The 13,109-nt window shown below is 38.5% G+C and overlaps 1 protein-coding gene across 1 annotated transcript in view; it reads left to right on the top strand.

Moving 5' to 3' along the window:
- Window positions 1–13,109, top strand: part of FBXL13 (F-box and leucine rich repeat protein 13) — a 182,408-nt gene that overhangs the window by 6,846 nt on the left and 162,453 nt on the right. The window contains exons 2-3 of the mRNA XM_069461649.1: window positions 11,467–11,570; window positions 12,032–12,122. Coding sequence (XP_069317750.1) covers window positions 11,467–11,570; window positions 12,032–12,122 — 195 coding nt within the window. The remainder of the gene's footprint in view (window positions 1–11,466; window positions 11,571–12,031; window positions 12,123–13,109) is intronic.

Genomic DNA, 13,109 nt, shown 5'->3' with positions numbered 1-13,109 from the left:
GTTTTTAGATGGAAAGTTTATACTTATTTATGTCATCACAAAATTTTGGAAGTATATTTACAATAAAACTACCAGGCAAAAAAGTGCATAAGCAACAACTACAACCATGAGGATTGACAAGGTGAGATGGAGGATACCTGATAAGAGAGATTTTATCCTGCTTGAAAAGACACCAGTAGGACTGTCGCCTTGCACATAATGTCTAACACAGGGCAGGTTAAGAAAGAAACATGGGACCTCTGAGTGCAGAGGTATTAGGTGTATCCTGTAGGTGATCTGAAAAGACTGGCTTCTACAAATTCGGAAATGACGTTTCCATTGTCAAAATTATACCACTAAGATTTGTGCATTTGAGTTCATGTAAATTTTACCTTCAACAATTTATGAGAATAGGTGGGGGAAATGAATGAATATATAGATTAGACAAGAATCACAGACTAATGATAATTGTTAAAACTGGGGGATGGGTACCTAAAGGTTCATTATACTGTTGTTACTATTTATATATGTTTGAAATTTAAAAACATAAAATAAAATATAGTCATGGCTGGGTGTGTTTTTTTTTTTTTTCTTCTCAGAACGTATATACCTAGGGATGGATGGAATGACAGCTTTGATTTTGGCTATATAATCATTTTGTTTGCTTGGTGTATCAATGATCCATTGCTATGGAACATATAACCACACAAGCCACTTAATGGCTTAAAATAACAGGAATCATTTGGTTTGCCCAAAAATCTGAAATTCTTACAAGATTTTGCAGGGACAGTTTATCTCTGCTCCATGTGTACCACCTGGGGTATATTAACAGGGGATAGAAGATCCGCTTTTAAGATGGCTCTCTCCTCTTGCATGCCTAGCAAGTTGACACTGGCTGTTGGCTGGGATTTCAACCAGGTCTGTGAATCAGGAGGCTTGGTTCCTCTCTGTTTGGGCCTGTCTGCTTTCCATTTGGGCCTTTCCATGGGCTGTTTGGACTTCCTCACGGTACAGTAGCTGGGTTCTAAGATCAAGCCTCCCTAATAGGGAACCAGGTAAAAGTAATACCACTGTTTATGACCTAGGCTTGGTAGTCAGCATAACATTATTTTTACTTAGATTCAAGGGGAGGTAACATAGAACCCATTTCTCTTTTTCTTTCTTTCCTCCTTTCTTTCCTCCTTTCTTTTCTTTCCTTTTTTCTTTTTTTTCTTTCTTTCTTTCCCTTTCTTCTTTCCTTCCTTCCTTTCTTTCCTTCCTTCCTTCCTTCTTTCCTTCCTTCTTTTTCTTTCTTCCTTTTCTTTTCTTTTCTTTTTTAGACAGGATCTTGTTCTGTCACCCAGGCTAGAATGCAGTGGCACCATAATAGTTCACTGTAACCTCAAACTCCTGGGCTGAAGTGATCCTCTCCACCTCAGCCTCCCGAGTGGCTAGGACTACGGCCTGTGCCACCTTTCCCAGCTAATTTTGTTTTTATTTTATTTTTATTTTTTGTAGAGATGAGGTCTTGCTGTGTCTCTTAGGCTGGTCTTGAACTCCTGGCATCAAGTGATTTTCCTACCTCGGCTTCCCAAAGTGCTAAGATTACAGGCGTGAGCCACTGTGCCTGGCCAGAACCCATTTCTTGAGAGGAGGCATATCAAAGTCACATTGTAAAGAGCATTTGGGGATGGGAGGTGTTGTTATGGCCATTTTGGAAAATACAATCTGCTATTCTTGGCTTGTTCATGCAACGGGATTCAAATCCAGTTGGATCTCAAAGCATTAACTGAAAAACTAAGATGTGGATCACAACAGCATCACTTAGTGAATGGGTCTCAAACCTATAATTACCCCCTTTTTTCTTCTTCTCCTCCTCCTCTTTCCTCCTCATCTCTCCTCCTCTTCTTTCTTCTCTTCCTCCCTCTCCTTTCTCTCCTTCCTTTTCTGTCTCTGTTCTCCAGGAGCAGAATGTACTGGGCATTCATAAGTTTCCTATACAACATCTACTTCCCTCTTCCTAATTTTTCTTTTCTTTTTCTTTTTCTTTTCTTTTCTTTTTTTTTTTTTTTTTGAGACAGAGTCTCACTCTGTTGCCCAGGGTAAAGTGCCATGGTGTCAGCCTAGCTCACAGCAACCTCAGACTGCTGGGCTCAAGCGATCCTTCTTCCTCAGTCTCTAGAGTAGCTGGGACTACAGGTGTGCACCACCACACACAGCTAATTTTATATATATATATATATTTTTTTTTTTTTTAGTTGTCTGGCTAATTTCTTTCTATTTTTAGTAGAGACGGGGTCTCGCTCTTGCTCAGGCTAGTCTTAAACTCCTGATCTCAAGCAATCCTCCCGCCTCAGCCTCCCAGAGTGCTAGGATTATAGGCGTGAGCCACCGCACCCAGCCTTCCTAATTTTTCCTACATTCTTATTCCATAACCTACCTCTTCCTTCACATAGCCAAAGTGCTTCAGGAAAACTGACTATCTCCTTCTCTGGAGTTGAAGCCTGACTGGCTATCAGCAACCAGTGCCTTCAATTTCCCTGGCCACAATGTCTGTGACCAAAGTGTGTGTTGGGGGGTGGTGTGGAATCACGGGAGAGAACAAAATGTTATCCAGACTGATTTAAATCAGGTTGCTGATTGGAATGCTAGTACAGAGATACACCACCTCTGGATGCTGATGGGGAAGCATGTGTCCCTGGGAGCCATTGACAGTTATCTTGTGTACACAAGAAGAAAAAATTTTACGGTGAAGTGAATTCTGGGGAAGGCATAGTGGGAAATGGGAAGAAATCAGGCCTCTAGGAACATCAATAAGTTTTATCATGGGAACCAATACATTCCATGTTGAGTTTGTTACTTGAAACCTAAGGCATCTGATGCAAGGGTTACATTTTATTATAAGATTGCCTAGGTTTGATTCTTGGCTTCATATTAATTGGGTGATTTTGAGCAAGTTTCTAAGTCTCTCTACCTCAGTTTTCTTTATAGGAAGATTTCAGATGGATGAGATGCAGGTCTTTACATTCTAGAGTGGGAGAGTATGATTATGAAAGGGAAAAGTAGGAAAAGAAAATTACACTATGTGTCCTAAGGCAGATCGATTTTAGGGAAGAATACAGTTTTCCACTGGTATCCATGGGGGATTTGTTCCAGGTCCTGAGGATACCAAAATCCATGGATGCTCAAGTCCCTTATATAAAATGGTATGGTATTTTCATATAACCTATGCATATCCTCCTGTATACTCTAAATCATTTCTAGATTACTTATAATACATGTTATAATGTAAGTACTATGTAAATGGTCGTTATACTTCATTGTTTAGGGTATAATGACAAGGAAAAAGGTATGTACAGATTCAGTGTTTTTGAGTATTTTGACCTGGGATTGGTTGAATCCATGGATGCAAGACCCATGGATACAGAGGGCCAACTATACATAGGAAAGGTGAGGATCTGAATTCCTTTATACTGTTGATGCCCACATAATCCTTGCAAAGCCTTTGTGGGCTTCTAGAAGTTCACACACCCACTTAAAGACTGCTGGATTGCATGTTCAATTAAAGTTAGGTAACTTTTATTTATTAATTTTTTAACAGGTTCAACTCAACTTCAGCTAGCCTTTTTTCTTGAGGAATGGCAAGTGTGGTCAACTAAGGGGGGTGTACATTAGCATATTCTACCAGCAAATATTTGTTAGTCCTTTACCATGTGCTAGTAGAAAACATCTCAATGGCTTCAACCACTTGCGACTGTGATGTTGAAGCTGTTTCTAGCTCACACTTGTCTCCTAAGCTCTCCGAGCATTTATAAATTTGGGTGTCCAACAACACATGAAAGAATTAAAAAGAAATAGGTGAAATTAACTTTAACAATACATTTTATATAAACCAATCTATCCAAAATATAATCGTTTCAATATGGATTTAATATAAAATCATGTATGTCTTCAAAACTGGGTGTGTCCTTTGCAATGTACATTGATTTGGACTAGCCACATTTGAAATGCTCAATAGCCACATGTAACCAGTGGCTGCCATATTGGGCACTGCAGATCTAGAATACATTAACAAATTTAATAAGCCAAGGAAAATTACCCTTGACCCAGAAACGATCATTCTTTCTGAGAAGGTGGTTCTTTTCAACTGCAGCACAGTTTGTGGAACTTCAGGAGGAGTCTGAGTGCCACAGCAAAGGGTAGAGGGGCTGTCTACTGGCCAGTCAGGTTGGCCACCCCTATCCCAGCAATCAGAGGGGTCACACATGGGGCACTTGTTCTCACAAATTTGATATCTACTTCAAAATTTACTTCAGGAATAATAGTGATTAGATTTGTATTATGCAAATGAAAGAAATGATAAGAGCCCAAGTCATGGACTAACTGTTGGAGTGGTTTGTTAAATAAACCACAAAACTTTTTAAAGCGTTACCTGAGAAGGACCCTAGAGGAGACTTCTGGGGATACCAGTGGAGGTCCAGCAAGTAGCTTCCCTTCTGTCTTTCTGAATTTTACCATCCTTTTGGGATTCTCTCCCTTTGGTCACTGCTGTATCTGCCTCCTTGTCTAAATGAAGCCTAAAATGAAATGTAGATGAAAATAAATTACCATTTTTCATCCATCAAATCAATAAAAATAAAAATGTTATAGATTTCAGACTGGGTATGGTGACTGACTCCTGTAATCCGAGCACTTTGGGAGGTTAAGGCAGGAAGATGGCTTGAGGGCAAGAGTTCAAGACCAGCTTGGGTGAGACCACCGTCTCTACAAAACATTAAAAAAAAAAAAAAATGGTTGGGTGTGGTGGTGCACACCTGTAGTCCCAGCTACTCTGGACGCTGAAGTGGGAAGACCTCTTGAGTCCATATGTTCAAGGCTGCTATGATCACACCACTGCATTCCAGCCTGGGCAACAGAATGAGACCCTGTCCTCTCTCTCTCTCTTTTTAAAATAGATTTCAGTGTTGGCAAGGGTGAGGTGAAGTGGACACTCTGATTGGCTGCTGATGAGAATATAAATTGATCATACCTTTTGGGAAAGCAATTTTGAAATATGTATGAAGATCTTCAATATAAACCTTTTCATTCTGTATTTTTATAGAAATCTGCCTTGAAGAAATAGAGATGAAGATATGTACATTTTACCATTAGTAGTGATAATTAATATGTATACCATATCATTTTTAATAATAGGAAAAAGAAACAACCTAAGTGGCTAATGATTTATTAATAGAAATTATTAAGCATTTATGGTACACTTTTTGTAAGAGATTATCAACCAAATTCATTATGTGATGTTTTAAAAGAATTTTTGGTGACATGAAAAAATGTTTATGAAACAATAATTAGCCAAAAAAATAAAACTATATATAGTATGATAATTTTGTAAAAAATATATACATTGAGGAAAGACTGAAATTAAAATTTTTATGAGAGTTTACTTCTAGTTGGCAGGATGATGGTTGATTTTTCTTTGCATTTTTTCTGAATTTTCCAAATCACATAGAGTATATACTATTTTTATAATCAGAAGAAATGTTCATACATTAAAACAAAATAATGAAATCATAGCCTAAGTGCAGAAAAAAATGCTTCCCTTTTTGCTTTCCAATATCATTTTTGAATGAACTTTCTTGATGGAGAATTAAAAAGAAATAAAGAAAGCGCAGGGAACGTAAAAGCACTGATTGCTGGGAAGCACTGGTTTCTCATCCTAGGCTACCCAGCTGGCTGGCCTGGTTGCAGGCCTGGGTGAATGTCCTTTTTCTCTGGTCACACAGCTGAGGTCTCCTGGACATCTTATTTCCTAGATGGGTTATCATCTGTTCCAGCTGGCATCTGCGTAAAACCCTCTCATTCTTCTTCAGCTTTCAGGCAGGCCTGTGTGCAGCTAATTGCATACTGGTAGATTTCCCAGATATTTTCCTTTTTGCAGAATCCTGGGAGGTCTAAGGACCCCTATGGGAATGCTCTACAAGAGGAGAAAGGGCACTGGGGACAAAGTGTGAGCTCTGCTTCCTCTCTTTATTCCCACCTTGCACACCTAGAACAACTCTGCTTTTATCTGGGTTATATTTTGGGATTCCTATGATTCCTTCCATCCTTTTTTGAAAGATGTTTTTCTAATATAAAAAATGAATTTGAAGCCACTGTGGTCAATCATCATGATTCTGTCAGGGAATAATCTCTTCCTTCATGGTTTTTGTCTTCAGCTTTGAAGCAAGTTGATCTTTTCCAGAATAGACCATCAGCATCTCATATGACTTTCGTGCAATCTGAATCTGTTGTTTGTAGAAAACATATAAACATATCAAGATATAGAAGGGCTGTTTTTTTATACCGTGGAGTCAAGTATGTTTTGAACTTTTATTTTAGATTTAAAATAAACTAAATGATCAAATACTTGGCAATTTGGACAACAAAATTATGTGAATTATTTTAAGATTCAGGAAAAAATATATTTTAGAAATTCAAAGTTTTAAAACCATGTCACGATAGCCCTGTGACATATGAACCTTTATTCCATTTCAGTTAAGGAAACATAGGAACAGAGAAGTAACTTGTCAGAGGTTGTATGGGATGAGATTGCAGATCCCACACTTGACCCAGTGGACTCCACCCACATGTAGATACACAGGGCCTGAACCAGGATAGAATCCAAGGAAAACGGAGTATTGCCTTCTGATTCCTCTTTCTCACTATATTCGTGATTTTTCTCTTTGAGAACTCTGAGATGCTTTTTCCACCACAGTGGAAATTAGCTTTGTGCTTTTTTTTTTTTTTTTTTTTTTTTTTTTTTTTGAGATCGTCTTTCCCAAAGACATTTGTGTTTTCAAGGAGATCATTGAAATAGGAACCCGCACAATGAAGCCCTATTTATTGGTAGAATTTCAGACAGTAGGTCATCAAAAAAATTTAGAAATCTGTGTTTCTCCCTCAATTTTCTACCAGGCAGAAGTCAGCACATTGTCTACAGACAAACAGGGTCTGCCGTACAGGGACAAAAGATGAGCTAGATATTGTGAGCTAGACACTATTGTCTACAGAAGTATTAAGCAGATATATATTAGTACTGAGTGATTGTATCTGAGAGCAAGGAAGTGCTCTTCCAATTGCAAGCTCTGATTTCAGTTTAATGTTTAGGAAAGATGAAAAGAGTTTGCAAAACTAGATCTGTTCAGCAGATGGCGTACTTAAGCTACATATTATGATTTTTAAAGCAAAGTTTTAAAAATAATACATCTGTTTTTAAAGCACATAGCCTCTATTATCAGATATTTTGTTTAGGGTCTAATAGCTGCACATATTTGTTAGAGATGCAAGAATCAGAAATTACCGATTATGTGAGCAAGGAACCACCCTGCCAGTTTAGGAAGGGAGGAACTGGTTACATTAATTCATTTTGCTAGACCTCAAGGCAAGAAAGTTGTGGCTCCCCGTCCCCCCCCCCCCCCCCCCGCCAAAAAGTTATCTTTGCTGAGTTCCCTGAGCCCAGCCAGGCAATTCACACATGCCTGTGAATTGTGAATCCATGGGATGCTAAAGAAACAAAAAGCATATGAATTTATTGTTTCTCCAGTGACAATTTACTTATCTAGGGATTACCCAGCTGAGATTACTTCCCTGTTGGGACAGGCACAATCTGCAAGTATCAGAATCCTTTGTCTTGTTTTCACCCCACAGCTCCTTACCTGTCCAGTCTGCCTTAAAGTCCGTTAAGTCTGGCTCAAAGGGACAGCTTTTTCTTCCGGAGTTCTCTTCTGAATGTTGAAACCAGTTGGCCCCTTTCGGTAATCTTCAAGATCTTTTCATTTATAGAGTTTCTAAAATAAAAATTTGACACTCTCTATTTTAAAGTGCTGACAAGACATAAAAGCCCCTTTATTTTCAAATTTCTAACTTACTAACTTCTGTAAATACGAATTAAGACGTCCAACAGAACAATAGCATGCCAACTCCATCTCCACCCTAGATGGGGATGGTGATCATTTGTGAGGTGTCACTTTGAACTTGTTTCAGGAGTTAGGGGTAGGGGCTGGAGAGATAGAAGGGACTTCCAACAGTGTTTGGGCTTTGCTTTTTCTATTTCCCCACCTGCAAGCTCCCTGCCCTCTCCTTGCCACTTGGAAATTTCTCCAAATGCTGAGGCCCCACAAGCATTTGGCAATCACTTTTATCTATGCATTCTTGGAGCAATTTTTTTTTATTACTATTTAGGCCCTTAGCATATTTTGAACTGTATTTATCTGAGTATCTAAAAAGATAAATAAGACTTTCTCTCTTAAGTGTCTAACATCTGTTTTTGTGTGTCCACCAAGAGTTATAATAGATAGTTACTATCTTGCTATTTATATTTGAACTATTGTTCTATCAATTTCTTTCTTCTAGCCATTTTCCCCTAGGCCAGGAATGGTGGCTCATACCTATGCATTTGTCCTAACTTCTTCCATTAGGGGTTGGTTTAAGTTAGTATGTGTCTTTCTCTCTGTCATCACACTGGACTTTGAGTGGTAAAAAGGAATAATTTAAATTTATTTTTTTCTTTGTCCAAGTTTTAGAGGTGATAATTATCAGTGGAATGATTAAAAATATGATGCTAGCTTGGTATCATTATCTGTTGAGTGCCTATTTTGTGCTAGACACCATTGAAGGCAGTTTTTAATTTTCATGATAGCCCTGTGACATATGAACTTTTATTATTCCATTTCAGTCAAGGAAACATAGGAACAGAGAAGTAACTTGTCAGGGGTTACACAGCGTAAGATTGCAGATCCCGCACTTAACCCAGTGGACTCCACCCACTGTATTATCTTGCTTCTTGAAGGACAGGTACTAGTGGGAAGGAGTGGAAGCAACAGTCCTGGATAAACCTCAGTACCCAGAACGTCTTTCAGAATATTTGAGAAATATTGGGAACTGAGATTAGAGAAGCAGAGCCAAAAGAAAGTAAGGATTGCATAAATTGTTTTGTGAATTACAAGCTTGAGAAAGCCAATCCAGATAATTAGGTCATAACCTTTTTTGTACTTGATTGTGTAAGTTTTTACTAAGAAGATTAACAATAATAAAGCCCTGGTTAATGTTTTTGAGAGTCAAACATTATTAGTCTTATGGGCACGTTTGCTTATTTTTCTTCTGCTTATAATAAAGACTAAGTTAATGGATCTGAGATTTTTATTTACAATGAGCAGAAAAAAGGTATTGATTTATTAACTGTGCTATTTTACTGGCATATAGCTATGTACTGTTCACTCATTAATATATAAAACCTCATGCTGTGTTATTTTGTCTGATGGGAAAAGATGAACAGTGATATTTTTTATGCAAAAAGTGTACATTTTAACTCTGCTAGTTCCATATGCCTTTATTAACATTTCAGAGACTTATCCTCCCTGTCTTGACTTCTGCAGGATAACTTCTCAGGAAAAGTAGCTTTCTGATTTGTGGAGCTTGGAAATACATAAAAATAAGCAATTTCTGATATTTATTAACCAGACCTCAACTTTCTTGAAAATTCTCTATTAAGCTGGACTCCATAAGGCACACTCGTTCTCAGACTTCAGTGTGCATAGGAATCACCAGGGAAGCTTAGTAAAAGGTTCCTAGGCTTGATCCTCAGAGACCAATTTATTCTCCAGGTGATTCTGATGTAGATGTCCTCAGGGTGCCAAAATAAGAGGAGGGGACCCAGAGTGGGGAGTACAGACACTCAATACTCTGAAGACCTAGGCACAGAAAGAAGTGCCAGAGAACAGATGGGCTTTGCCTCAGGGCTCTGTGGGAAGCTGTTGCAAGTCTGGCCAGGTAAGAGAAGACTTCGCCCTTCTAATAGGTCCCACATAGTACTCACTCTTGCTGGCTTTTAGGTAATACATAACTGTTTAAATCCAGCTTGCCACTGTGGTGAGAACCACTAATCTCCTGTGCAACTGTATTCTCTTGGCTTGTGGGAGAAGGAAGTCAGTCTGCAGATGGCTGAGTGCTCACTGTGATCAACTGGGATGGGGTTAGGTGAGGAGGCAGAGCTAGAGAGGGAGAGAGAGAGATCTATATCTTACCATTTTGCCATTGTCCCAGCCTGAGGCCTACACACTAAGAGGGGCCATGGAGCTATTGCAAAAGGGGAAATTGTATTATGCATGGTCCAACTGGGAGAAATTACCATTTTTATTTTTGGAGAAACACTATAAGAACTGCGGAGAAGCTAAGACAAGATCCTAGGTCTAGATCTGCTGACACTTGTCCCATGGAGGTGGGAAGAAGCGCTCTGTATAACCCAAGCAATGGAATTATTTTGTTCCTGAAATAGAGGAGCAGGAAAAAGCCAGCAAGAGTAGACCCTATGTGGGAGAAGGGCTAAAGAAAGCATACTCCGACCTGCAACACATGTACACTAGACCAGGAGACAGTGAACCAAGAAGGAAAAAAGAAATGACTAAGGAGAATTCCAGGTGGTTTCTGTGGGATGTGTGCTATAAACTGTTTTCTCTGTTTCAAGTGGAGAAATCTTTAATGATTGTATATCTCGCCTTATTTTTAATGAGAAGTTTTTTTGGAGGGTGTACCTTGAGAAGGAAAATGAGACCGCAGCGGCTTTCTGAGCTCCATATATGAGCTTTAAACATTATCTTAGATCCAGTAAGTCGTTTGTTTCCCACCTATGTGTATTGTGCTGCAATTTTCCAAATATTAATATGTATACTCTATAGATGTGAATGATAAAATACAAATGCATTTCTTTTTTTTTTTGAGACAGAGTCTTGTTCTGGTGCCAGGGCTAGAGTGCCTTGGCATCATCATTGTAGCTCACTGCAACCTCAAACTCCTGGGCCCAGATGATTCTCCTGCCTCAGCCTCCTGGGCAGCTGGGACTACAGGCGTGGACCACCACACCCAACTAATTTATCTATTTTTTTGTAGAGATAGGGTCTCACTCTTGCTCACTCTTGAACTCTTGGCCTCAAGTAGTCCTTCCACCTCAGCCTCCCAGAGTGCTAGGGTTATTGACGTGAGCCACCGCACCTGGCCCACAAATACATTTTTTAAGAATTTTTGCATTCATAGTAGATTTTGATGGTGGATTTTCTCAATCTCTTTTATGGTTGCGTCTGAGGAATTTTTGACTAAAAAAAAAAAAATTAGATTCTCATTCTTCAAGAGGGTAGAAACCACTGAGCTAAAGCATCACAATTATGTCTTCAGATTGACTATAAAGAACATACTTCTCACATCATACAAAACATGGTACAGTGACTTGATTGTGTCATTTTTGGTAGATTTTTGGAAAGAGGCAAGGTAAGCTGTATTTTGATTTGACTTTAGCAAAATATCAACACTGAATAAATACAGGGGGGTATGTAAAAAGCATGTTTACTTAAAAACTGTCACATTATTTGACTTTTTTTTTCTTAATATTATTTGACTTTTTAATTGTGTAAGAATCTATCTGCAATTTAGTAATGACATGCAAATTCAGAAACATTGATTCCATTTCCTTTTTTTCCACAGGCACTATTATGTGGTATACTTGTTACATGTCCTGAGGATCCACTGATATATTTAGAGAAAATGATCTTGGTTATAATTGAAAATGGTCTTGAAAGTCTTCTTTGGTAAGGATTGTTTTGATTTATGATAGGGAAATATTTTATTTTGAAGGTAAAATACTTATTGTATAGTATCAAAATAAGGTTTTGCCAATGAATGCTTCCAATCTCAAATTTTTAAAGTATCCCTCCATAGGTTTTCAAGTTCCAAAGACTTAAACATGAATATTTTGCCCACTGGTTTTCAACTTGAGAAATATAGTATACTCTCATCAGTAATATGTATTCATAGGGCTGTATTTCAAGTTGGGAATGGGGAAAGGGGAGCACATTCTCCTTGCAGGGTGCAGCAAAATCTTGGGGGGTAGTTTGAAAAAGTCCTCCAGGTAATTCTAATCTGCTTCTCCCATTGGGAATGACCCTTCCCCTTCTTTTTATTCCACCCACAAGAATCACTGATGTAATTATGGAATTAACTACTATAAAATGAAATTAGTTTTTGACCATATTTTATGATTTTATTAAAGGGATATGTTCATTGAACCATCAATGAAACCAAAAATTCGAAGATTGTCTGAAACATACCTGGAACAACTTTTTGGACTGGATGATCAGCTGGTAATTATTAGTAACCAGGAATTCTAAAATATATATCTTAAGTTTTGATGGAAGTTTCCACATTGGTTTTATATTTTATGGGAGGTATGAGGTCAGATTGTTTTTGACATTGGGGGACCAGAAAAGTGAAGGAATATCACATATACACATACAACTGTACTCATAGTAACCTCCCCAAATTTCCAAGGATTTAGACAGGCATTTGTTCCTTCTCTTTCTGATAAAATCTTTCCATTAAATTTCCCCTCTTTCCCTTTCTCCTCCTCTTCCTTGAATGCATCTTTATAAAGATAAAAACAGCATTATGGAAAGCTTTAAAGGAGGATGTTTTCTTTCCTTTCTAATCTGCTTCTTTCTGCATCCCATCTCCCCGCCCATTCTCTCTGCTGTCTGCCCTCTCAGATTAGGGTACAGGGAATCATGCTTATAAAGATATGGCCAAAACATCAATGAGATCTAACTTAAAAGCCAGACCTCATTGTTAATGAAAGGAACAACCAGCTCCAGCAGCTGGTTTTGATCCTGTGAAGAGGGCAAGGAAGTAATCAGGATATGAAGACTTTAGAACAAAGACCATGTGTTTAAGAGAGGCTAAAAGAGCAAAAGGCACGTGGGAAGAGAAATACTAACACAAATTAGATGTGAGTGTGACCGTGTGCGATACCTCTTGATCCCCAGGGCTGTCATCTGGGTAAGCCCAGGCAGGGTTTGGGAGTTGCTAGTGAAGTTGAGTATTGAAAAGTGGAATCAAAGCATGTTCAAGGTTAGTGCTTAGAGCCAGGAACAATATGAAGCATCTATTTAGAAGGATGGGTAGAGAGTAACAATGGATCCTAATTAGTGGTCTGCAATAGAGAAACAATAGAGGGATAGGATGATTCTGCCAAGCCTGGAATGGTGCCAACATACTGGGCAGAATCCACATGTCTGATCCTGTTGATTTGCATCATGTTATGTGGGTGTCTTAACTGTACTTTATTACCACAT

Source organism: Eulemur rufifrons, chromosome 29 (assembly GCF_041146395.1).
Source record: "Eulemur rufifrons isolate Redbay chromosome 29, OSU_ERuf_1, whole genome shotgun sequence".
NCBI classification, from domain to species: domain Eukaryota; kingdom Metazoa; phylum Chordata; class Mammalia; order Primates; family Lemuridae; genus Eulemur; species Eulemur rufifrons.
Note: the sequence above shows the minus strand (reverse complement) of the source record. Positions and strands in the feature narration are given on the sequence as shown.